This window comes from Pyrgilauda ruficollis, unplaced genomic scaffold, assembly GCF_017590135.1.
Source record: "Pyrgilauda ruficollis isolate IOZ18807 unplaced genomic scaffold, ASM1759013v1 scaffold10, whole genome shotgun sequence".
NCBI classification, from domain to species: domain Eukaryota; kingdom Metazoa; phylum Chordata; class Aves; order Passeriformes; family Passeridae; genus Pyrgilauda; species Pyrgilauda ruficollis.
Window position 1 is genome coordinate 14,184,092 of NW_024508101.1, and position 22,539 is coordinate 14,206,630.

A 22,539-nucleotide genomic window follows, 5' to 3' on the forward strand; every position below is an offset into this window, starting at 1 on the left:
GGGGAAACTGAGGCACAAAACTACGATGGCCATGCCCAGCTTGCAGTGGGCAGCCCTTGTCTAGCACTGCCTCCCCCGTGCCTGCCCCAGGACATCATCCCCTCCCACACAAGGGCACCCATCCCCTGCACGGTGCCATGCCCCGCTGCGTGGGAGAGGGGCTGCGGTGACCCATGGTCCCTGCACCACGGCATCTGGGGGTCCTGGGCAGGGGGGAAGACAGCGATGGTGGCTGCAGCCACCTCAGGAGTCCCTGCTCCTCCCCAGGGGTCCCTGCTCCTCCCCGGAGCTGGGAGGTGGGGGTGGCACCACCCCAGTGACTATGTACAGGCTACAAATAAATACCACCTCCCGTGGGAGGGGGGAGCGCATGTGTCTGCGTGTGTGTGTGTGCATGGATGTATATATATATATATATTTATTTATTTATAGATATTTTTAATATTAAAAGGGGGGAAAAATAGACCACTGTGCTAGCAAAGTCCCTGATGATGGTTTCATGTATGCCCATAGGTCTCTGGCTGGTGATTCCGGCGGTTTCGAGGCTTCTTCTGGTCCTGCTGCTCCTTGGCTTTGAGGCCAGCCAGCGGCTGCGGGGGGCTGGCGGCCGTGTGGCGCCAGTAGCCCTGGCAGTACTGGTCCAGGAGTCCCATTTCAGGCTGGCTGAGGAGCTGCAGCAGGTCCTGGTAGCGGGGAGTGGGGGCGCCCGGCAGGCCGGGGGGGGTCTCCGCCTGCACCAGCACGGTGTGGACGGCGCGGCTGCTGAGGACGCGGAGCTGCACCTTGGTCACCGTGTGCTTGAAGTTGTTCTCGGTGGCGGTGCAGGAGTAGAGGCCGCTGTCGCCGAGCTGGAGGGCGCGCAGCAGCAAGCCCTGCTCCGTGCGCAGCACCCGGCCCTCCACCCGCAGCTGGGGGGACAGGGAGCACGGCTCAGCCCGCTGGCAGCCAGCACCCCCACACCCCAGCAGTGCCCTGCCCTACCTCTTTCCGCCGGTCGCTGTTGTCCTTCTGCAGCAGCCACTTGACGCTGGCCTGGGGCGAGCGGGGCTGGCACTCCAGGAAGGCTGTGCTGCCCTCCACCCCGTACTGCACGGCCTCCACCGTGTTCTTGTTAGCTGCAGGGGGGCCGTGGGCAGCCAGGTCACCCCCAGCCCACTGCACTTCTCCCTTGCCCCCTCTGTCTCCAAGGGTGGGTGTCCATCCATCCATCCATCCATCCAAATTTGTTCAATCTCTCCCCAACATATCCATCTATCCATCCATCCCCAATGTACCCATCTATCCATCCATGTTCATCCTATTCCCCAATGTATCCATCCATCCATCCATCCATCCATCCATCCATCCATCCATCCACGAACCAACCCATTCATCTGTGCTTGTTCTCATCCCCAATGTTTCCACTCATCTTTGTTCATCTTCCTCCCTACAACCACCCACCCACCCACCTATTCATCCATACATCTTCCCATACATCCACCCGCCAAGGAATCCCTGCATGCCCAGCTGCAGCCCCGTGCCCTCAGCCTCCCCTCCCAGCTGCCCCATGCTACAAGGCCTTGCCCAGGCCCCTCTCACCGTTGGAGTTGTAGCCGCGGCACTGCCGGATGGGGTTGCCGTGCCGGACGTCCTGCCGCCGGCTCCGCCTGCGGGAAGTGGGAGGTGAGAGGGGAGCCTGTGGCTGGGGGTCCCTCCCTGCCCCTGCCCCTGGTCCTGGCCCCCGCTGTACCTCTTGGAGGAGGCGGAGTAGCGGGTGCAGGCGCTGCCATCCCAGGCGCAGTAGGGGTCCCGGGCCAGGCAGCAGTCAGCACAGGCCTCCCCGTACACGTCACAGCGGTGCAGGGCCAGGTGGGTCACGCCTACGGCCGAGGACACATACAGCTGTTGCTGTTGGGAACAAGGAGGACAGGGTGAGCTGCTACCTCATCCCCACTACATTAGGGTCCCTGCAAATATCCTGTTCGGGTGCTGTGGTGGCGCTGGGCAATGCCACCGCTGGGACCAGGATGAGATCTGCCCACCCAGGTCTCTGCTATGACTCACCCTCTTGGAGGAGATGGTCATCGTCTTGATGGGTGCTGGCACCTGGATGAGAGCAGGAGTGAAGAAGATGGAGGGATGACTGCTTGGACTGATGCTACACCCCAGGTCTGGGGTGGCACCCCAGAAACCCTACAGGCAGCTGGAGCAGGCAGAGCAGGCAGCGGGAGATGTGAGTGGGAAGCGAGCTGGAGGACCAAAGCCTGGAGTCCCTCCAGAGCTGGCCAAGAGGTAGCTAGTGTCCCAAGGGACTGGCTGATGTCTCAAGGGGCTGGCTGCTGTCCCAGGGAGTGACTGGTAACTCAAGGGGCTAGCTGGTGCCCCAAGGGGTTGGTTGGCTGGGTCCAGAACACTCAGCAGAGGGTGGAGGACATGCCAGCCCTTACCTTGAACACTTCAATCTCCTCCAGCATGAGCTCCTCTGTCTCCATGTCATCCCTGGGGAGCACAATGACCTTCTGCACGGTGCCCCGATCTGCAAGACACCATAGTGCCCAGGTGCTCAGTGCTACCCTGGGCACCCATGCCCTCCCTGTCTGTGAAGGGGGTCCCTGCTGGGCCTGTGGAAAGGAAGGATCCCCAAGGCCCATCCCCATCTCTCTCTCCTGCTGTGGCAGCTAGCTATGTCTGGGTGGAGTGTGCCAGCTCAGGTAACCAGCTGTGTCTAGAGTGCCACCAGAGTGCCAGAGAGTGCCCAAAGCAGCATGCAGACATGCACCAGGGCAAGAGAAGGACCAGGATGGATCACAGGGGTTCTGGGATGCACATTAAGAGCAAGGGAAGCACTGGCCTGGATGGTAGTGCGCCCAGGATGGGCACTGAGATCTGGGAAGGACAGGGCCTCTGGGATGGGCAACTGGGCAAGAAAGGCACAAGGCTGGATGATGACAGGCAGTAGGAAGCACATTGGATGGGTGCTAGGGTCAGGAAAAGATAAGGCTGGATGATGAGGCCCCTGGAACAGGCACCAGGACAAGGGGAGGACCAGGCTGCATGGCAGAATCCCTAGGATGGGAAGTATCATGCTGGATCCCTGGCTTCAGGGATAGGAGCTGAGCTAAGGGAAGGACCAGGCAGGACAGCAGGGTCTGTGGGATGGCATCGGGACAGGGAAAGAACAGTCTGGAGCCTTGAGGAGGGGCAGGGATCTCAGGGGGGCATTCTCAGCCCCTCACCCCGCTCTAGCGGTGGAGGGCACCGTGCTCTGGCCAGCCCTGGTGGTGCCCGTGCCCTCCGGGGCCGCGCCGGAGCATGCTGCGTTCCCCGCGGTGCGCGGCGTGGGTACCTGTGCCCAGGAAAAGCACCTCATAGCGCCCGTCTGCCGCGTCCACCTGGTCCACGGCCACGGTGGTGAAGCGGTAGTTGACGTTGGTGCGGACCACCAGCGGCTGGCGGTGCGTGGGGTACACGGCGTGGTACATCAGCGGGTGCGCGCGCATGAAGTTGATCACTTCGTCAGGGTAGTCCTTGGTCGACTTCATGGATGGGGTGAAGGTCCCCCCAGGGCACTGTGGCACAAACACCATCAGAGCTTGGCGAGTTGGTACCCGAGCACAGGTCTGAGGGTGCTGGCTGCCTGGCAGGCACTGGCTCACCTACCCGTGGTGCCCTGGGGTACTTACGGTGCCTGGACGGGGGTAGGGCATTTTTCCTGTGTAGGGCATCCACTGGTAGTTGGGTCCCTCCTTGTGGGCAAAGGGCCCATTGAAGACCATGCGGATGTCAGCCATCGAGTAGACGCACACAGCAGAGCCCTTGAAGACCGACCTGGGGACAAGGACCTGCTGCCACCCTTTGTCATGGCATTGCCAGGACACCCACCCAGCTGAGACCCCTTCCTCTCCTGCACTGTGCCAGGAGGGTCAGCACTCACCCTGAAGCGGAGAACACAGCGTAGATAACAGGGTTCTTGGTGTCCTGAGTCTGCTGGATGAAGACGTCCTCTTGGGACAGAAAGATGGAGGCGTCACCATAGGGAAGGTAGGCAGGGACACCAGGGTACAGGCAGAGCAGCTACCCATGGAAGAGCAAGAGGCAGGGGGCAGCAGGGATGTCCCCAGCTCTGCCCAGGGTGCCCCCCAAGCCTGCAGGGGTAGAGAAGGCTCCCCTCCCTTTCCTCGCACACTCACGGAGCTCATCGAAGTGCGTTTCAATTCCATCGGGTCCCGGCACAGAGCAGACGAGCCGGGCCTTCAGGAAGGTGCTCCACTTGTTCACAAGGCAGCAGTGGCCCCCATCGTCATTCTGCAACAGTGAGAACCCTGTGCTCAGCCCTGTCCCTCCCCCTGCACACTTCGTTGCCGGCTTCCCTGTCCTCTGCTACACCTACCAGGCAGATGCGCCCGATGCGGGAATAGACCCCAGGACTCAGTGGGGCATCCGCCGACTTCTCTCGGAAGAAGAAGTAGAGCTTGTCATCATTCCTCTCGCTGCTGTCAGGGATGAGCTGGGCACGGACAAAGGCTGGGTCTGGAATGGCACAGCACAGCATGGCACCATCAGCCCAGTGGCACTGCTGCTCCATGCCATAGCAGGATGCTCAGCCCCGTTTTGCTGAAGCATCACTTCACTCCTGGAAAAGCACTGTCACAGAGTGAGAGCTACATCTCTGAGTGTCTCTTGTGATCTCTAATGCACCAGGAGAGGCTTGAAGCATCTCTGGGGTCCCTGGGAGCATTCCTGAGGTCCACAGGTTGGAGATACATCAGCTCTATGAGCAAGGTGGTGGGAACCAGTCTTCCCCCCAGGAAGGAACCACACAGCATGGAAGCTTCTCAGGAAGCTTCTCCCTGCCATCCATCAGCCAGTGTCCAGCCTGCGCTGACAGCTCCCCCTCTTCGGGTTACCACCCCGCTGGCTCCCCAGCCCGGCAGGATCATCCCATCTGCTCTGCTCTGTTTACTCAGCTGCTGCCCCGCAGGCAGGGGTGCTCCGAGGGGGGCAGAATGAATGTTTGGGGTCACCGACTGCAGGCGACACGGCTGACATCTCAGCGCTGCAGAAACCCACACACTGACACCGACAGAGCCAGCCCATCTCTCACCAGCCTGCTCCCGCCGCCCAGCAAAGCTCCAGGCGTGTCTGTCACTGCCCCACACAGCTGTCCCTGCTCTTGTGCCTTCCCATCCATCCATCCATCCATCCATCCATCCATCCATCTCTGATCAATTCATCCATCCATCCATCCATCCATCATCAATCCAGCTATCCATCATCAATCTACCCATCCATGATCACTCCATCCATCCATCCATCCATCCATCATCCACCCACACATTTTCTGTCCATCAATCCATCCATCCACCCCATTCACCCACCCACCCAAGGGCTCACCCCCCTAGCTGCTGTCTCTGTTCTGGAAGAAGGAGGCAGTACCACTTGACAGGTCTCATCTCTAGGGCTGGAGCCATGAGGTCCCCAGGGCACCTGGCCAGTGACACCTGAACTCACCGTTGAGCCAGCGGGAATTGTACTGGTCTGTCCTCATGGCTGTCTGCTTGCCCATGGTGCGGAAGATGGCTGCGTCCGTGCCCATGAAGTCGATGTAGACGCCAGCATAAAGCTCTTCATCTACAGAGGGCAGAGGTCAGCCAGGAATCCCCACCTCATCCCATCCACCCACCTCCTTCAAATCCCAGCCCCAGACCAGGCCAGTAGCCACCAGGCAGCCAGGAGCCACTGCCTGTGACCATGCCAGAGAGTTCTGGAGGTTGGCACTGGTCTGTAACCACGATCCCCTCCTCTGCTGGGCCAGGTGCCTGGCCAGCTGAAGCAGGCAGGGGTGGTGGAGCAGGAACCCTGCTCCTGGTGGGAGCAGTTGTTCCATCCCGCCTGCATATTCCCTCTGCCCAGAGCAGGAAGTACTGGCACCAGGGAGCCACAGGACTCACTTATTAATGCAGAGACAGTGTCTACTTTGGGGTCATAGGAACACTTCCCCTTGCCCGACTCCAGCTTGTCTGGCTCCAGGTAGAAGATATAATCCTGGAGAAGGAAACAGATGGAGCAGGTGATTAGACTTTCACTCCTCCATTTATGTGACTCCCAAAACCCACCAGGAGAGGCAGCCTCCTCTAGGATGGTGCACAGCAGTGAGGACAGATGTGGAAGGGGTCTGCAGGTCCCCTGAGAAGCTGAAGCTCCTGTGAGCGTCTCCTCCAAAGATGCTGGGTTCTTCTCCATGCCCTCCACCACTTGGAGACTTGGCTGAGCCATCAGGCTGAAGTGGGGCATCCATCTCCCAGGTCTGGAAAAACATTTTCCTCTGACTGCCTCTTCACTGCAGCTGGCTCCGCTGCAAATTGCTGCTTGCCCAGCAAGGTCACACAGTTCCAGCAGCTTCAGCAGGCAGGGTCTGGCCTGCAGCACAGCTTGGCTGCTGGACCCACTGCACTTCTCTTGCCAGGGGCCATTTTCCAGTGCTTTTCTTCACACAGTGAGATGCTGTGTCTGCTCCGTGGGATGCCTCCCTACTGTCGCTTCTGCCTTCCCGTGGCCATCCCTGGCACCGTCACACATTCCCAGCCAGGAGCGAGACCCACACTGCCTCTGGAGGCACATTCAAAATCCTCTGCCAGTGCTGGCTGGGGGCACATAGGGACAGGCTGGCCCAGCCAGGTCACTCCTCACCCTGGCATAGCAACCACCTTCAGCTGAGACACAGCAGCAGCACAGAGCATCCATGGGGAGCCTGGGCATGGGGGGACCTTAAGCAACCAAACTGGGCAGATGCCCACTGGCCCTGTGCCCTGGCTTGGGCACATGGGTGATAGAAACGGTGACAGCCACCCTCCATTGAGAGGCCAGCAGGGTCCTGGTGGCACCTAGGCTCTAGGAAGAACAAGAGAGGGTGAGGGGCTGGGATGTCACTGTGGGCATCTCCCACTAGAGGGTTTGCTCACACCAGCTCCTCCAGCAGCACCCATGCCCAGAGATGGGCACAGCCATGTTTCACCATCCTCATCACTGCACTGTGCTGTCCGTGCCACCATCACCATCACAAACACCTTTGCCCAACGCTGGCCCTGCTCCTGAAGTGGGCAAACACCTCACATGGACAACCTCTCTGTCTCCAGCACAGCCCTGGCACTGGCTGCACCATCTCACTCTCCTTGTCAGGCAACACAGGAGCCACTGTGGTGCTGGCACTGCTCATCAGCTAATGCACCTTGAAATGCATCAGAGCTGCCAGGAAGCACGTGCTGGCAGCCCCCAGGGAGCTCCTGCTGGGACACACACCCTCTCCCCAGCAGGGGTGACCTCAGGGGGCTGAAATGGCAACGGCGTTTTCCCAGCTGGCACTGGGGACTTGGCAGCAGGAGCTGCCCACAGTCTGGGAGATGCTCACTGCCAAGCATCACCCTTTGTCCCCAACCACCCAAGGAGCTGGGCGAGCCCCAGGCTGCACCAGGGTGCCCATGTCCGCCATGCTCCCCAGCCCATGCACTGACCCATGTTAGTCCGGAGGGGAGAGGCTCGGGGGTGACACTGTCAGGGTGGGCTGCACACTGGGGTGTTCCCAGAAGCCGGGGATGCTGTCACCTCCCTGAGTGCACTTGACTGCCAGGATGACATAAGCCCCTCTTGGGGCAAGGTAAAGCAGCTTGTCAGTAATGCTTCTGTAGGCCCTACCCAAACACCTTCTGCACATTACTCGGGCATCCTCCCCCGAATCATTCCAAGCCCTGTGGCTCTGCCAGCACATGGCCCCACTTCCAAGGGACACAGCAAGCCTGGAGTCAGGCAAAGTCAGCGGTGGGTGGAGAGCCACCATCCCTGACAGTGTCCCCCACGGGGGGGATCCTACATGGACTAGGAGGAAGGAGTTAGTGAGAGAAGGAAAGCCGACGCCAGGCCGGTGGCCGGGAGACGCTGTGCTGGGAGGAAAGGGGACGGCGCCCGGCCCAGGGGTCGAAGCATGCCAGTGGGATGCAGGAGCCCGCGGCTCTGGTGTGCCCCTGCGCCAGGCGGGCACGGCTGCGGCGGGCTCCCAGACCGGTTCCCACCTTGCTTTGTGCTGGTCTCGGGCTGAGGGGGCTGTCGGTGGATCTGCTTCCCCGGCCTCCCGGCTGGCTCGGCGGGAACCCCTGGGGAAAAGGAGCAGGGCAGAGAGTTAGCGCCGGCAGGGAAGGACCCCCCAGGACAGGGGTGAGCAGGGGACCCCGAGAGCTGCGGTGATGGATGCCCATTGAGCAGCAGCACTGCTGTCCCCCTGCGTTCCTTCATGCTCCAGGCTGGGCTGGCCTCCAGCAGGAGCTTCTCCAGGATGGATCCTGCTCTCTCCCACAGAACTGGGGTGCCCTTAGCATGGAGTTGGAGAGAGTGAAGACATGGTTGCACACAGCCTGCCAGTCTGGGCTCACACCTGGTGGCTCCAAAATGGCACCTGCCTTGTTCTTCCTGTGTGGGTGAGCAATGCCTCAGCATCAAAGCTATTAGCATCATGGGCTCACACTGCCCATGGAACACTTCCACACTGCCATTGACCCTGCCGGCCAGCTAGTGCTGTCCTCGTCTGCACTAGCACCCTAGGTCCTCCTCAGATGCTGCCACTCCCCAGTTCAGTCCCAATCCAATCCCAATTTGGAATGGTCTGAGCAGCATCCACCTCTTTCAGTGCCCATGCCAGGTTTGGGGGCTCCGAGGCAGACGCCCATCTTTCATATCCAGCGCCGTGATCCTCCATCAGTTTGGGCTGGTGACTCCCTCTCCAGCCTCAGGAGAAGACACAGCCTGGGACCTGTCACTCCAGCGCAGAGGGGACAGACACCTCACAGGGCCTGGGACCCCTGGGATACTCATGCTGCTACTTGCAGAGACCAGCTCCCTCCCAAGGCCGTCCTGAAAATGTTCCTCTGTCTGCCACACCTCCTGCCTGGCAGCATGCAGCTTTGTTGCCACCCTGTCACTGCATGTTGTGGTCCTTGGTCTGGGTGGCATCCATCCGGGGATGTTCCTGACATGCCACAGGAGCTGGCACAATCCCTGCATGGTTCTCCCTGTGCAGCACCGGTGCTGGCATCCTTGGAATCTACTTTGAGGGGCTCAGCAGCCTGGCAGCAGGTGGTAAGCTGGGTTGACATGTCCCTTGTCCCAGTGGAGATCCAGCAGTGGCTGCAGCCAGCAGGGTGGGAGGGCACGTTGTGTGGAAGCTGCCATCAGAGTACAGCCACGTTCCAGCGTGAAGAGAAGTCCTTGGTCTGTGGAGATGGCTTGGCCCCTCTCAGCAGCACAACACTGTTAGCCATGGTCACCCCCAGCCGCCCTTGCCCCCAACCTTCAGCCCCAACCTCCCCCACCAGCCAGCAGAGCTGAGCCAAGCACCCACCCCGCTGCAGTGTCCTGGGGGCTGTGCCAGCAGCACCGTGCCAGACGCCAGCTCAGCACCGCCATCCCTCCCGCCCCTCACCTGGGCTTTGCGCCCGCGGTTGACGAAGGCACAGATGGGGTTGTAGGCGCCAGTGCCGCACACGTAGAGGTGTGTCCGGTTCCAGGGCTGGATCAGGCGGATGAAGTTGCCGCACTCCCCCTGGGAAGCAGAGGAGAACACGTCAAACCAAGCACGGGGGATATAGATTGCTGTGGGGCTGTGTTGGTGTGGGCACGGGATGGAACAGGTCACTGGATGGCATGTGGCATGGGACAGCATGGGACAGCATGGGTCAGGGGCTGGCATGGGCCATGAGCTGGCAAGACGGAGGGCCCAGCCCTGGCTGGTAGGAGAGAGCAGCATGGGGAGTTTGGCCTCCCACTTGCCCAGAAAGCTCTCCAGGACCTGCCTGGCTGGAACAGAATGGGTGACAGGACACTGCAACACCCTGGAGTGCCACCCCATCTCCACATAGCTATACATGCTAGGGGGTGGCTTTTCCAGAGTAGGATACAGGGACATGAATCCCACTCCAGTGCCCGGCACCAGCCCCACTCCACTACCAGAAGGGGGTTCATGGTGGTTACTCACATTACTGTTCTTGCCTGATAGGATGCACTCCTCGATCCTCTGCTGGGACGCAGGCCAATGGATCTGTGGAAACAGCAACCCAGGGGAGACCAGGACTCCCACCTGGCCCCACCAGCACCATTATGCCCATCGAGCTCTTGCTCTGGCATCAAAAAGGTCCCCAGAGTGCCCAATTATCCCCTTCCACCTGCTCCCCCCAACCCCCAGCTTACGATGAGGGGCTCGCGGTTGATGTCGTGGAGGTCCAGCGAGAGGACGTAGTCCTTGCTGCCCACGTACATGCGGTCGTGGTCCTCATCCTTCAGCAGGATGCGGTAGTCACTGGAGTTGAGGAGGAAGTTGAAGAAGTGTGCTGTGCCCGTGGCCTTCAGCTCTACAGGGGGAAAGGGAAGGTGTCAGTACCCCAGGGACCCCGATCTTCACCAGTGTCATCCCTGAGTCCAAGCCTGGGCCCAGCTGGAGGACACCCTGTGAGAAGAGGTGCCCACTTTCCACTCCATGAGCACCATGATACTGCCGCCTCTGTGCAGGACAAGGGACAATGACAGAGATGCTCATGGCCAGCTGGGACAACCAAGAGTGGCCAGAAGAGAACTCACCAGAACCTGGGCTCAGGAGTTCCAGCACCCCACAGCAGGGAGCGGAGGTTGCTGTTGAGATGGGGCAGGAGGCTGGAGCTCTCTGCCACCTCAGCCCAGAGACCACAGCTCTCAAAATTTCCATCATCATCCCCCTCCTGCACTGTGACCCCGTGCTCCAGCCAAGCCTCTGGCTCGTAGGATGGGAGAGCTGGGACCCCAAGGAACCAGCTCCAGGGGAGGTGATGAGCCTCTCCCCCGCCCCGCACACCCCATCCCCCCTTGGAAAGTTATTTTTAGTCTAAGTGTGGGAGCAAGGAGTGAAAGAGGATAATGAGGGTCATGAATATTCACAAGTGCAACGAGGCAGCCAGATGGAAGGCAGAAGTGCTGCAGATGATGTGGGCCAGTGCCAAGAACCACGCGGCAGGGGCCAGGGCACGAGTAAGACAGAGCACCCTGCCCCAACAGGATACAATCTGTCCTGGAGGCCACCTCTTTGGAGATGCCGCTCTTTGGAGGTGTCACTCCCCTTGGAGGTGTCACCCCCTTTGGATACCACCCCCAAATATCAGACGCCACCTCCATGGGATGACATCTGCCCTGGATGCCACCCCTTTGGATACCACTCCAAGCCATCAGATGCCATCCCCATGGGATGTCATCTTCCCCATATGCTTCCTTTTGGAGGTGCTGCTCTCTTAGGATGCCATCAACAGCCATTGGATGCCATCTCCACGTGATGCCATCAGCCTCTGAAGCCAACCCCTTTGGAGATGCCATGCTTTTAAAAGGTGTCACCCTCTTTGGATGCCACAAACAACAATCAGATGCCATCCTCAGCCATTGCATGTCACACTCGTGGGATGCCATCTGCCCCAGATGCCATACTCTTTGGCGTTGTCATCCTCTTTGGATGCCACCAACAGCCATCGAATGCCACATCCATGATACACTGATCCAGTGAGCACCCTCACCCTGTGGAGTGTGTCCCTCCATGCAGAGGGGTGCCCTGTGCAGGCACCAGGAGCAGCTCTGAGGACCCTTCCTGGGGAGGAGCAGAGCAGGGTCCTGCAGGTCAGGAAGCATCACACCGACTTCCAGGCAGCACTGGGCAGGGCTCCAGCAGCCAGCTTCCATTCCCAGCGGGAGGCCAAGTGCCTGCAGATCCCCTGACCTCCCACCTCCCAGCTGCACAAGGGACTGGAATGTCCCACAGGTGCCCCCAGGGTCCCTTCCCTTGCAGGGCAGCCCCTCTGTCCCACGGCTGGCAGCGGTTGATGGTCCCCAGTCCCGCGGCTGCTGGACCCGCCGGGCCACGGCAGCGAGGCCGGAGCACACACACAGCGTGGGAGCCGTCGGAGCCGGCTGCGGGAAACGGCGTCACGGGATGGGACATGAACCTCTGCCGGCTTGGGGGCTTGGGGCCTGCCTGTCTGCCAGCCTGGATGGCGGGATGAGCACGGTGGGCACGTGCAAGGGCTGGAATTTGGGCTGCAGGCGAGGGGGCCATGGCAGAGGTGCAGTGGAACAGGGCCAAGGATGGGGAGCCAGGCAGCTGCTCACCCACCCACCCACGGCAGGCTCCTCCTCCTGCCTGGCCCATCTGGGCTCCAGATGCTCCCTGTTGCTGGCGCTGGCTCACATGCCACCCATGGCGTCCCCAGCCTGTCCTGCAGCGGTCCCTGACTGTGCCATGGCCCACTGGGTCTGCTCCCTACCTGTCCTATGTCCTGAAGCTGCCCCACCAACCATACACTGTGTGTGCACAGGTGTGTGCCCCACACTCTGTGTGTGTGCTGGTGCCTCCCCCAGTGCCATGCTGGTGCCAGTGCGGACCAGAGCTCGGGAGCCAGGAAAGGGCAGGGTGGCTCTGGCAGTCAGTGACACAGGCAGAGCAGAAGAGCTCGTCCCCAGCTGCCAATGATGGAACTGCACGCCCAGGCTTCCCACTCAGGACAGACACCTGGAGCAGGCAGAGACAGGGATGGCAATTAAACTGTACAGGAGCCCCCGTGCCCGGACAGCCCCTCATCCGTCATGCCTGCCAAGCCTGGGAACACCAGCACCAACAGCCCTGGGATCCTGGATTGCCGGGGCACTGGGTGGTGGAGGGCTCCATTGATGGCCCCAAATATCCCACATCCATTAGGACGGGCGTCTCCAGGGCTTGGCGGGGCCAGGGCCAGTAGCACAAAGGGCCTTGGCGCCCCAGCGGTGGCTCCATTCAACCCCCACGGGCCAGCGATCAGAGGGGGCTCTCCCAAAGCAGGGCGGTGCCGGACCCGCTGCCCCGTAACGCCCTCTGCAAAGAGCCTGCCGCAACCTCTGACCTCCCAAACCTCCATCGCGCTGCCCAATCCCCCAGTGCGCCCAAACCCGCCCCCAGCAGCTATGGGTGTCCCTGGGGATGGAGTGGGGCAGGGGCCCCGGCCGGGCTGGAGAAGCCCGCTCACCAGCCGATGCGCCCCAACGAGCAAATTCCCTCCTGCTTTGCCATTGCCAATCCCAGCACCGGCAGAGCTTCCCCGGCTGGCCGGGAGCCTAATCCTATTTTAATTGCCGAGCACCGGAGCCAGGAGCCGCTCGGCATCACAGCCAGGGTGGCCTCCGTGGGGACCGTCCCCTCACAACATTCCGCGGAGCCCCCACCGAGCCCCCCGGGACCCGCCTGCCCGCAATCGCTCTGTGTCCTTGGGCGCCGAGCTGTAATTACCCTGCGCCCTCGAGTGATGCCGGCGGCCAGGAGCCCGAGGGATGGCAACAAGGCGCGATGCTCTGCTTTGCCCGCGGCACCACCGCCCGACTGCGTGCTCTGCAAAGCCAAATTCCTCCCGCAATGCCAGTTTCGGGCTGCATTCCCAGCTCCGGCAGCTGTCCACCATTGCTGACTGTCACCGCTGGCCCCCATCGGGCAGGGGTGACTGGTCCCTATTCATCACCCACTGGCACGGAGACCAGTGCTGATCTCCAAAGGAAAAGGGAGATTTTGGGGGTTCTCGATAAACCGCGCACCCCGTGGGATTCCTCACCCCACCCCAGTCCCCAAATCCTCCCGACTCCCCCAAACATCACCAGGGCACCCGCATGAAGAGTTAATGCCATTACGACCCGAGCGGGTCACCTCCCCAGGTGCACCATCACTGCATTCCCCAAAACCAATTACAGGCGCTCTCACCTAATTAGATTCTAATTATGGGCTTGTAGCGCATTCAACATAATTAGCATGTAAATTACACGACGTGTTTATATTCAATAACCGCACTCCCGCCCCCCCTACCACCCCCCCCACCCCGGCTGGCGGAGCCAGCGCCTTTCGGGAGCCCTTTCTTTGCGTGGGGAAGAATGAATTCACTTTAAATGCCGATGGAGAAGCCCAGCACTGATCCCAAGGGAGCCTGGCACAGCAGGGATAAATCCCATCTCTATCCTGCAGCGTTTTATCCCACAAATTTAAAAGCGTGCCCCAAATTTTGATTATGTTCCCTACTAATTTTTTTCCCTGCTCGGAATTTGAGATGCAGCTTTTTGGGTACGCGTCAGAGGGGCAGGATGGGGAGCAATGCCAGGAGATGGATAGGGGGCTGGATGTGCCCCTCTCGTGGTTAAAGCATTTGTTGGTATTGGGGCTGATCAAAGAGCTGGGTGGGTCGTCCGATGAAAGCAGAATTGCTTATTTGTTTGAGCGTCACTCCGCTACCCCTTGATGGGTTATTTATGATGTAATTAAGCTAATTACATGTAATAAGAGAGTTTCCGTGGCCCCCAGCCAAGCTCTTTTCCCATTTAACCGATTCACAGGTGGGAGGAAACCGAAGCTGCCTTGCAGGGGCTTGGGAGATGAAATAACTCCTGTTCCCGCTTGCCGCCTTCCAGCCCCGACCATCTCCTGCCCCCTGGAGCATCATCCCATGCCGGCACCGCGGCACAGGACAGGTGCTGCAGCCGCCCGGGTCAAATCCCTCGGGATGAAAGAGGTGCCGGCCGGGCGCTCCCCGCAGCCCTCGCAGCCCGGCCGGTTGGGCACAAGCCAAAAAACAATTAAAAAAATAAAAAGAAAACCCACATTTTTTTCAGCGGAAACCGCTGATTCATCCCCGGGCCAGCCTGCCCCGAGCGCTGGCGTGTGCGTGTGCCCCAGCGAGCAGCGCTGCGGGGGGAACCCCGTCCCCAGCAAGCATCACTGTGCAGTGCAGACCAGGCTCTTGGCTGCGTCGGGGGATGCTCCAGCAGCATGAAATCCCCTTCAGGAAAGAGCCTGGCTTCAGGAAAAAAAATAGTTTAATCACCCCCAAAAGCAAAGTGCTGAGCTGAGGTGCCCCAACCCACTGCTCTTTGGGCTCTTTTGTTTAATGTTTGGACATGATTTCTTTCCACAGCCCCTGAGGGGAGGGCACGGTGCCGGCTGGAAACTGAGGCTGCTCCAGGCCCTTTGCTCTGTGCCCGAGCAGCACTGGGGTGGGGAGAACACCCCTGCCAGGACCTCGGCAAGGGCCACGCTGTTCCATAAGGAGCATTGTTAATTTGAGGGATAACTAGCTTATTAGATATAGGCTTGGGGGGGCTGAAATTGCACAGGGTTTTTGGGGGAGGGAGGGTTTAAGGAGCTTATGGAGCTTCGCAGCCGGAGCCAGGGAGCTCAGTCCCAGCAGCAGCCGGTCCCAGCGGGTGGAGGGGCTCTGCCGCAGCCCCCCACTGTCCCAGCCAAGGAAATCCTCTTAGGGGTCACAGGGTTCAGCCCCACGGCCCCGCCCCTTAGGGCACGGGAAAGGGGACTGCGGCATCCCCCTGACCTTTACGGGCTCTGAGGAGCAGCATGGGGCACTCAGGCCAGGGTGGGGACCAACAGTGCCAGTGCTCCCAGCACACTCCCAGCCCTGGCTGTCCCTAAGCCCTTGGCCCTGCTCGCACCCCCCTGTTTATCCCATCCTGCTGTCGCCAAGCAGTGCCCACAGCTGCAGCAGCTTAGGAGGGCGCCTGGGTGGCCCCCAGGACATGGTCCCCTGTCCGGGCTCCTCTCCAGCCATCTGCCATCCCCTGGCCCGGATCAAGCGTGCCGGGATCTCCTGGCCACCGGTGGAGATGCCAGCGGGGTGGGAGGGGAAACTGAGGCACGAGGCAGGCAGGAGCGAGGCCACGCAGGGGGCTGGAAGCAGAGCCCAGAGGAGACTCCATGCTCAATTCATTCTTTTTAAAGTAGTTTTTTTCCCCTGCAGGAACTGCCCTGCCTCTCACCCTGCCCCTCCCCGCCAGGGCTGCCCCCAGCTGGACCTCAGCCACAGCTCTTCCAGAGGTGCCAGCACGGCTGTTCCCCTCGCTGGGGGGAGTGGCTCCCGTTTGGAAGCCCCACGGAGAGCCCTGACCTCGAGGGCTTCCCGCCGTGATGCGGGGCGAGAGCCCACCCTTCCTTCCCGCACGCTTTTCCCACGCTGGACAGGGAGCAGGACACGGAGGGATGAATCACCATCATCACCATCACCTCCTGCATCCTTGTGGGGAATGGGCCAGCCTCTCTGGTGCCCGAGCCCCCGGCCCGGAGGAGAGGGGACCGCAGGATGTGTACAGCAGTATGGGGAGTGAGTGAATTGTTAGCACGGAGATGATTAAAAATATCCACCCTATTTCTGGCCAGCACTGGGCTGGGATCTGGGAAGAGCTGTTGGCAAAAGGGAGCTGTGCCGAGCCGCTCCCAGCACTGTTCTTTCCATGCTGGTCACCTTCCTCCTGCCGACACACGGACAGGAAAGCCTTGAGAGGAGGACAGACGTAAAGAGACCACGGGAGTGACGGGATGGGGGGAGGACTGACCCTGCCCAGCCCATCACCCCGCACCGGGGCACAGCAGCTCAGTTCCCACCCCTTTCCTATCACTTCAGTATTTTATAGATGTATTTTTTTCATGCACTCAGACGCCGGGGCTCCGTGGAGGATGACGCAGGCCCCGGGGAGCTGCGACAAACCTCTGGCGCGCGATAACAAGCAAAGGCAAACAAACCCGGAGACGCTCCCGCAGCTGGCAGGGCTCCAGGCAGCGCGGCCACCCGGGCAAGGCGCCGGGGGACACACTTGGGGACACGCTTGGGGACACGGCAGCTTCTTCCCCAGCAGCCTGGCCACGAGGCCACCTCGATCCCACCCTGGCACTGGGATGCTTTAGCCAGAGGGATGCTGTGCTAGAGACCCACACCCCAACCCAGCAGCTGTGACTGCACAGCCACCTGGTCCCCTGTGGCACCACAGCCATTCCCGACAGCAGAGCCCAGCCAAACTCATCACACCAATGTCCCCCAGCCCAGACCCATCACGCCCAAGCCCACTGTCTGCAGCTGCACTGGGAGGTTTGGGGCCGGGCATTTGGGTTTCATCCCTGCCTCTCCAGGCAAGAGAAGGGGCTGGACCATCCACGACATGCCACTGTCACCCCATATCTCATGGTTCTCTGGCTTCAGGGAGGCTGCATGCAGATGATCAGCCCAGGAAGCTGCTCACCACCAGTTTGGTGTGTGGCTCCCAGCTGGCCCTCGAGGAAGACCCTGGGAGAATTCTCCACCACTGCCGCCCATGTCAGAGTACAGGCAGGAAAGAGGCGAGTGGCATCCCTTCCCAGCCCCAGTGTGCTTGGAACCAGCACACTGCTGGCATTTCTTCTCCATGTGCCAGTGCAAATCAGCCCTTCTCCCACCACAAATCCTCCCTCTAGGCAGCAAGGGCAGGGGGAGCCCTGCCAAACTACCTCAGGCAGGAGGGAGAAGGACTGCAGATCCTGAGCACAGCCAGGAACCATTGCTCCAACCAGCTGGGGCCAAAAAAAACCAACCCCAAACCAGCCCCTAGCTTGTGGCACAGCAAGCTTAACCATGCCTATCCAGAATTAATCTCAGTCCAGGAGTACACCGTGGTGGTTGGCACCAGGTCCAGCTGGGACTTTGCTGGAGCCTCCCCTCCCCACAGCTCTGAGGAAGAGGTGTTTTAAGCCAAGGTGGAGAAGCATCTGTACAGCAGCTAAAGTGCCCCAGCAGCCCCCAAACCCTCCAAAAACGCTGTTTGGAGAGGAAAGTGGCGCCTGCCTCTGGGGAGGAACTTGCTCACTGCTTTCCAGCCTGGACTTGTCCCCAGACTCTTCATACCAGCCATTTTTTCTGTCAAGACCAGCCTGTAACACCCATGGCTATTGCTGCTTCCCCATGTTTGCTGTCAGCCCCCCCGGCCCCTCCTGCCTGGCTCTGCTGTGCTCACCATCAGTTCTGCCACCACATCCTTGGGCTCACAGGTTCAGCAGGTGACCAGAGGGCAAAGGCACATTGGGACAGCAAAGGAGGGGCACAGACAGCACAGCCCCAGCTCTCCCACAGACCCCAAGGGCAGGCAGACATGAGACTCCTCGTGTCTGTCACCTCCTGACACACATCCAAGCAGGCAAGCCCCCAGCAGGAACAATTTCCGTTCTGCTCCTCAAGGTTTGCAGCCCTGGGAGCTGCCTCATCAGCCTCAGCCTGCTCTGCTCAGCAACCTCAAAACACGAGCTCAAGACAAACCCCTCCACCAATGAGCACCCCAAAGCTGACCCAGAGGTCCCCCCACAGCTCCTGGAGTGGCTGGGTGGGCTAAGCAGCCCCGGTACGAAAGGGTTAAGCCCCTTCCCCCCACCCAGCACCCTCCCCTCCTGCCTCTCCCGGCTCCCTGCCAGCTCCCAGGCGTTAATACCAGCTGGGGGGGTCGGGGCGGCGTCAAGCTGCTGTCTGGAATCGGGGTGCTGCCGGGGGGGCTTCCTGCACCTCAGCACCCAGCTCTGCCAGATGGAGGGAGCCACCCACCCACAACAGGAAGCACACTGGGGGGACTAGGCAGGCTACCAGCCCCCCAAGGCTGCGTGTGCTGGTGCAGATCGGGAGCTCAGCCACACCTGAATACAGATCCCCGTGGAGATTTCTGAGGGTGCAGATCGCTGATGCCCCCCAAACAAGGAGGAGGAAGAGGAGAAGGAGCCTGTACCGGGGTGCTCATGGTTTCCTCCATCTTGGGGGCCCACCCTGCCCCCCACTCCAACAACCAGACTCTTACCTTTGAAGGAGAGCTGAACCCTGGGGGTAGCGAAGCCGTGGTCTTTGGGGTGGGCAGCCCGCCAGCCCAGAGTCAGCAGGGTGGCCCAGAGCAGGACACCGACCACGGGCATGGTGGGCACGCGCCTGGGCGCCGAGAGCGAGGGCAGTCTGGGGGAGCCGAGCCTGCCAAGGAGGGCACACGTGGGAGGGATGTCAGTTCACTGCACCCACCACCCCCCGAGGGGTACGAGCCCACATCGCGCTCTCCATCACCCGCTGGCACGCAGCATCCTCCGGGAAGGACTGGAAGCCAGCCCCGGGAGGCTGAACTCTGCTCTGCAGACTGGGGGGTGGGGGGCACAAATCGGGGGGCCACAGCCTCACCTCCCAGTGAGCACGCAGGGCGAGGCAAGCGCGGCAAGAGCCGCTGCAGCACCCTCCTCCAGCCCAGCTGGCGAGCCTCGGCCAGGTGAGGAGCATCCCTCCATCCCTCCTCACCGCCCCCCTCAGCTGCAGCATCCCCAGCCCCCCACTGGGCTGGCTTTCCCTCCCCTGGCACCCAAAGGGGTCCCACTCCCAGCCCTTGCCTCCCCACTTCTCCTCCCAGCCCCCAGCAAAGCCACAGCAAGCAGAGCTGGGATCAAATCTTTCCAACATGAAGGAAATCTGGACTTCATTATTCCAAGAACGTACAAAAAAAAAAAAAAAAAAAGGATTTTTTTTTTCATAAATAAAAGAGGAAGAAAAAGAAGAGGGAAAAAAAAAAAAGCCCTGCCTGTGTGCCAGGCAGCTGGACTCCCTGGGGCTCCGGCACTGAGCGGAGTCCGCCAAGCTGCCTCCAGCAAGCCACACACGCACCCCGGCACGGCACGGTGCACGGTGCCCCCCACGCCCCCCACTGCCCCTCCTGGACACACCGCCCCTGGGTCAGGCCCCTCTCCCGAGGCAGCACCCTCCTGGGGGTCTGCAGGGCACTGAGGCAGGATTTGGGAGGAGGCCCGCAGTGGGAAGCCCCTGGTGTCCCCAGGGAGCTGCGCGCCTGGGTGGGACGCACTGTGCCACAGTACCCGGGTGGGCTCAGGCATGTGGGGAGCATCCAGCCAGCCCCGTGGGAACAGGGGTCCCCACCGTGACACCCCAGTCAAGCCATGCCCTCCAGGGCTCTGCCAGCTGCCACCACACAGCCCCACGGGGGACAGGCACACCCAAAGAAGCTGGACGGATGGCTGGGAACCCTTTGGGACACCCCGGAGAGAGATGCTGAGCTGCAAGGGGGGCAATCCTGCACCCCACCCGGGTGGTCTGGCTGGCCTCTCCTGCAGTGCACAGCACCCACACCGCCAGCCCCAAGCAGGGCAAGGGCAGCAGCACTGTCACCAGCAGCAGGGCAGGACCCCGAGTGTGGTGGCACTGCTGCTCCCCGGGGATGTGTATTTTTTTCCTCCTTCTCGCCTTTGGGGTCAGTAAATATTTCAATTTGCTCCTCTGTCCCTGAGCACACCCAGCTCTGCTCCATTGTACTGGTATTCGGTCCGTTTTCAGGCTGCCTTCCCCCTTCTCCCACCCATTCCCAGGCTCTGCCCTTCCCACCAGCGCCAGGCCGGGACAGCCTGCACCCCCAATTCCTCCACCAGCCAAAACTCCAGTTGGTTGCAGTTAAATAACCCCCCTCCATCCAAACCTCCCCCCTCTCCCCGGCAGCTTTAGGAAATAATTCTGGCAAATCCTACTATTGCATTTGGATGGAGCGGCGTACGCGTCAGAGACAGGGAGCGAGATGGCAAACAAAGGAAAAGAGGGAGAGGAGGGGAGCGCAGCAAGCGCAGGGCGAGGAGAGGGGAAAGGGCCGGCGGTGAGTGGGGGGCACACAGACCCGGCTGGGAAAGGCAAATTCCAAGAAAGCAAAAAAGGGAAACGGGCCACCGGAGTGCACCTTGGCCAGGAAATGTCCATTTCCAGGGTCATCTGCACTCGGGGGAAACGGAGAACTCCAGGGGAGAGCGGCCACATTCCTGCCCTCCAGCCCCCGGGCTGTCTGGGCTTGGAGGAGTTTTTTAGCAATTAAAGTTTGGCCACTGCTTGTGCTGCCGCAGGAAGATCAAAATCCCACTCGGCTTTATTCCCCCTTCCCCAGGCTGGTCAACCCAGCGCTGCCGAGCCCCAGCAATTAGGGAAAGGTTTTCTCGTCTGGAACAGGGACTCCTTTTGGGGATCGAACCCCCAAAGAGGGCCGAGGGGATGCCTCGGGAGAGCCCCGGGGGGACCCAGGGGTAGCGCTGCCTACACGCCTGCTCCCCGCGGCCCCGGGAGAGAGCAGGAAACATTTTGGGAGGGAAAAGCAATAGAGGCAGGACAGGCAGTGGGAGGGGAGCCTGGCCCACCTCCGGCCACGGCGCGCGATGCCATCAGTGGGAAGGGGGGAAAAATAGGGGGGAAAAAATAACATAACATAATACAATAACGCTAAATGTCCAGCGCGGCCCCGAGCACACGGGAAATAACTTTGCACAACTTTGCGCTCTGGCACGCCCGGCCTGTCCCCAGGGAGCGCCGGCTGTCCCCTGCGCCCCCCGCCCGGGCGTTCTCCGCGCAGCCCCGGGGCGCGGGGTCCCGCCGGGCTCGGCGTCCCACCGGGGCGGGCTCCGCCAGCCTGCTGCAGGGCGCCGGGCGTTCTCCGGCGTGTGTGTCTCCCCCGGCACCCCCTCCCTGGGCACCCGCTCGCCGCCGAGCCCTGCCGCAGTCCCCATGCCCGGGGAGCTCCCCACCAGCTCCCGTCCCCTGCGACAGTCCCCCCGCCCCGAGCGGGACCGGGGCGCGCCTGCCCAGCCGCGGCTCCCGGGAGCAGGGGCACCGGCTGTACCCCCAGCTCGGTATTACCCCGCTGCGAGGCGGGGAGCGAGGGTCCCCAGCGCACCCGCTGCCGCCGCCGCCGGCTCGGGGATGGGGTCCCAGCACCGCACCGTCGGCAGCAGCCCAAGCCCCACCTGCCCGCTTCACCGGCAAGTTGCGGCGGGGGGGACCCACACGCGCGAGTTCCGAGCGGCGGAAAGTTTTCCCGGGGCGCCCCCCGCGCCGGGCATCCGCTCCGCCGCCGCTCTTACCTCCGCGGGGGTCCCGGCGGCGGCCGGGCGGTGAGCAGGGCGGCGGGGCTCAGCGCCGCGCCGGGGTCCCGCGGCCCCCCGCCATCTCTCGGCCGCGACTGCCGCCGCGGCCCCGGCCCGTGGGGCGGGCTCCGGGCGGGGCCCGGCCCCCACTGGGCCCCGTCGCGGGCCCGCCGCGGGGGGCGTCCTGCTCATGGACGCGCCCCCGGCCACTCCCACCGCCCCGGGCCGCAGGTTCGAGCCCCGGCGCCGCCCCGCCGCTCACCTCCTGCTCCGGCCCTTTGTTGCGGGGTGCAGGCGGTGCCCCGCCGCGCCGTGCCTGCCCGCCGGTGGCTCGTCGCACCTCCGCAGCCCGCCACCCTCCCGCCGGTCCCGGGAAGGAGGCGGATAAATAAGTGCCGTCCCTCCTTTGTCTGCCGCGGCGGGGGGCGGCCCGGGGCGGCGGGGTCTGCGGGGAGCCGAGCCCCGGCGAGTCGGCGGCTTTGTGAGAGCTCCGGCTCCGCTGAGAAACCAAAACCGTCTCGCAGACACGACATCTCCAAATGCTGGGAGCGGGGCGCCGTCCCTAGCCCCACCTTGCTCATTCTGCCGCCCCCGCCCCGGGTACCCCCGCCGGTGACCCCTGGCCCCAGCCCAGGGCAGGCAGGTGACCCCTGCCCGCTCTGGTTGCACAGCATCCGCGGCCCTGCTGGCACCTGGGTGATCCCAGATCAGTACCTGTGCCTGGCATCCGGGATCTGCTGGTTCCTGGCTATCCCTTCCCGGGACCCTTCTCTCCTGGGCCGGCACTGGGTGATCCCTGCCCAGCACCGTCCCCC

The 22,539-nt window shown here is 61.8% G+C and overlaps 1 protein-coding gene across 2 annotated transcripts; it reads right to left on the reverse strand.

Moving 5' to 3' along the window:
- Positions 1–425: 425 nt before the first annotated feature.
- On the reverse strand, positions 426–21,857 carry SEMA3F (semaphorin 3F). Of its 2 annotated transcripts, XM_041462859.1 has the most exons (19): positions 21,722–21,857; positions 18,640–18,803; positions 10,213–10,373; positions 10,001–10,063; positions 9,449–9,568; positions 8,046–8,126; positions 5,931–6,024; positions 5,491–5,610; positions 4,370–4,509; positions 4,170–4,284; positions 3,914–3,983; positions 3,663–3,807; positions 3,326–3,548; positions 2,427–2,515; positions 2,044–2,085; positions 1,730–1,887; positions 1,579–1,646; positions 982–1,115; positions 426–908 (listed from the first exon to the last, which is right to left on the reverse strand). In XM_041462859.1, the coding sequence occupies exons 2-19, from the start codon at positions 18,749–18,751 to the stop codon at positions 498–500; spliced, it is 2,346 nt and encodes a 781-aa protein (XP_041318793.1). In that variant the 5' UTR covers positions 18,752–18,803; positions 21,722–21,857; the 3' UTR covers positions 426–497. The 2 variants fall into 2 exon arrangements, with proteins under 2 accessions (XP_041318793.1, XP_041318798.1); XM_041462864.1 differs by lacking the exon at positions 8,046–8,126.
- Positions 21,858–22,539: the final 682 nt, after the last annotated feature.

Coding starts and splice junctions, on each gene's coding strand:
- SEMA3F (XM_041462859.1), bottom strand. CDS start 18,751: ATGCCCGTGGTCGGTGTCCTGCTCTGGGCCACCCTGCTGACTCTGGGC. Junction 10,374..18,639: donor GGTTCAGCTCTCCTTCAAAG/GTAAGAGTCTGG, acceptor TTCCCCCTGTAG/AGCTGAAGGCCACGGGCACA. Junction 2,086..2,426: donor AGGAGATTGAAGTGTTCAAG/GTAAGGGCTGGC, acceptor GCTCTCATCCAG/GTGCCAGCACCCATCAAGAC.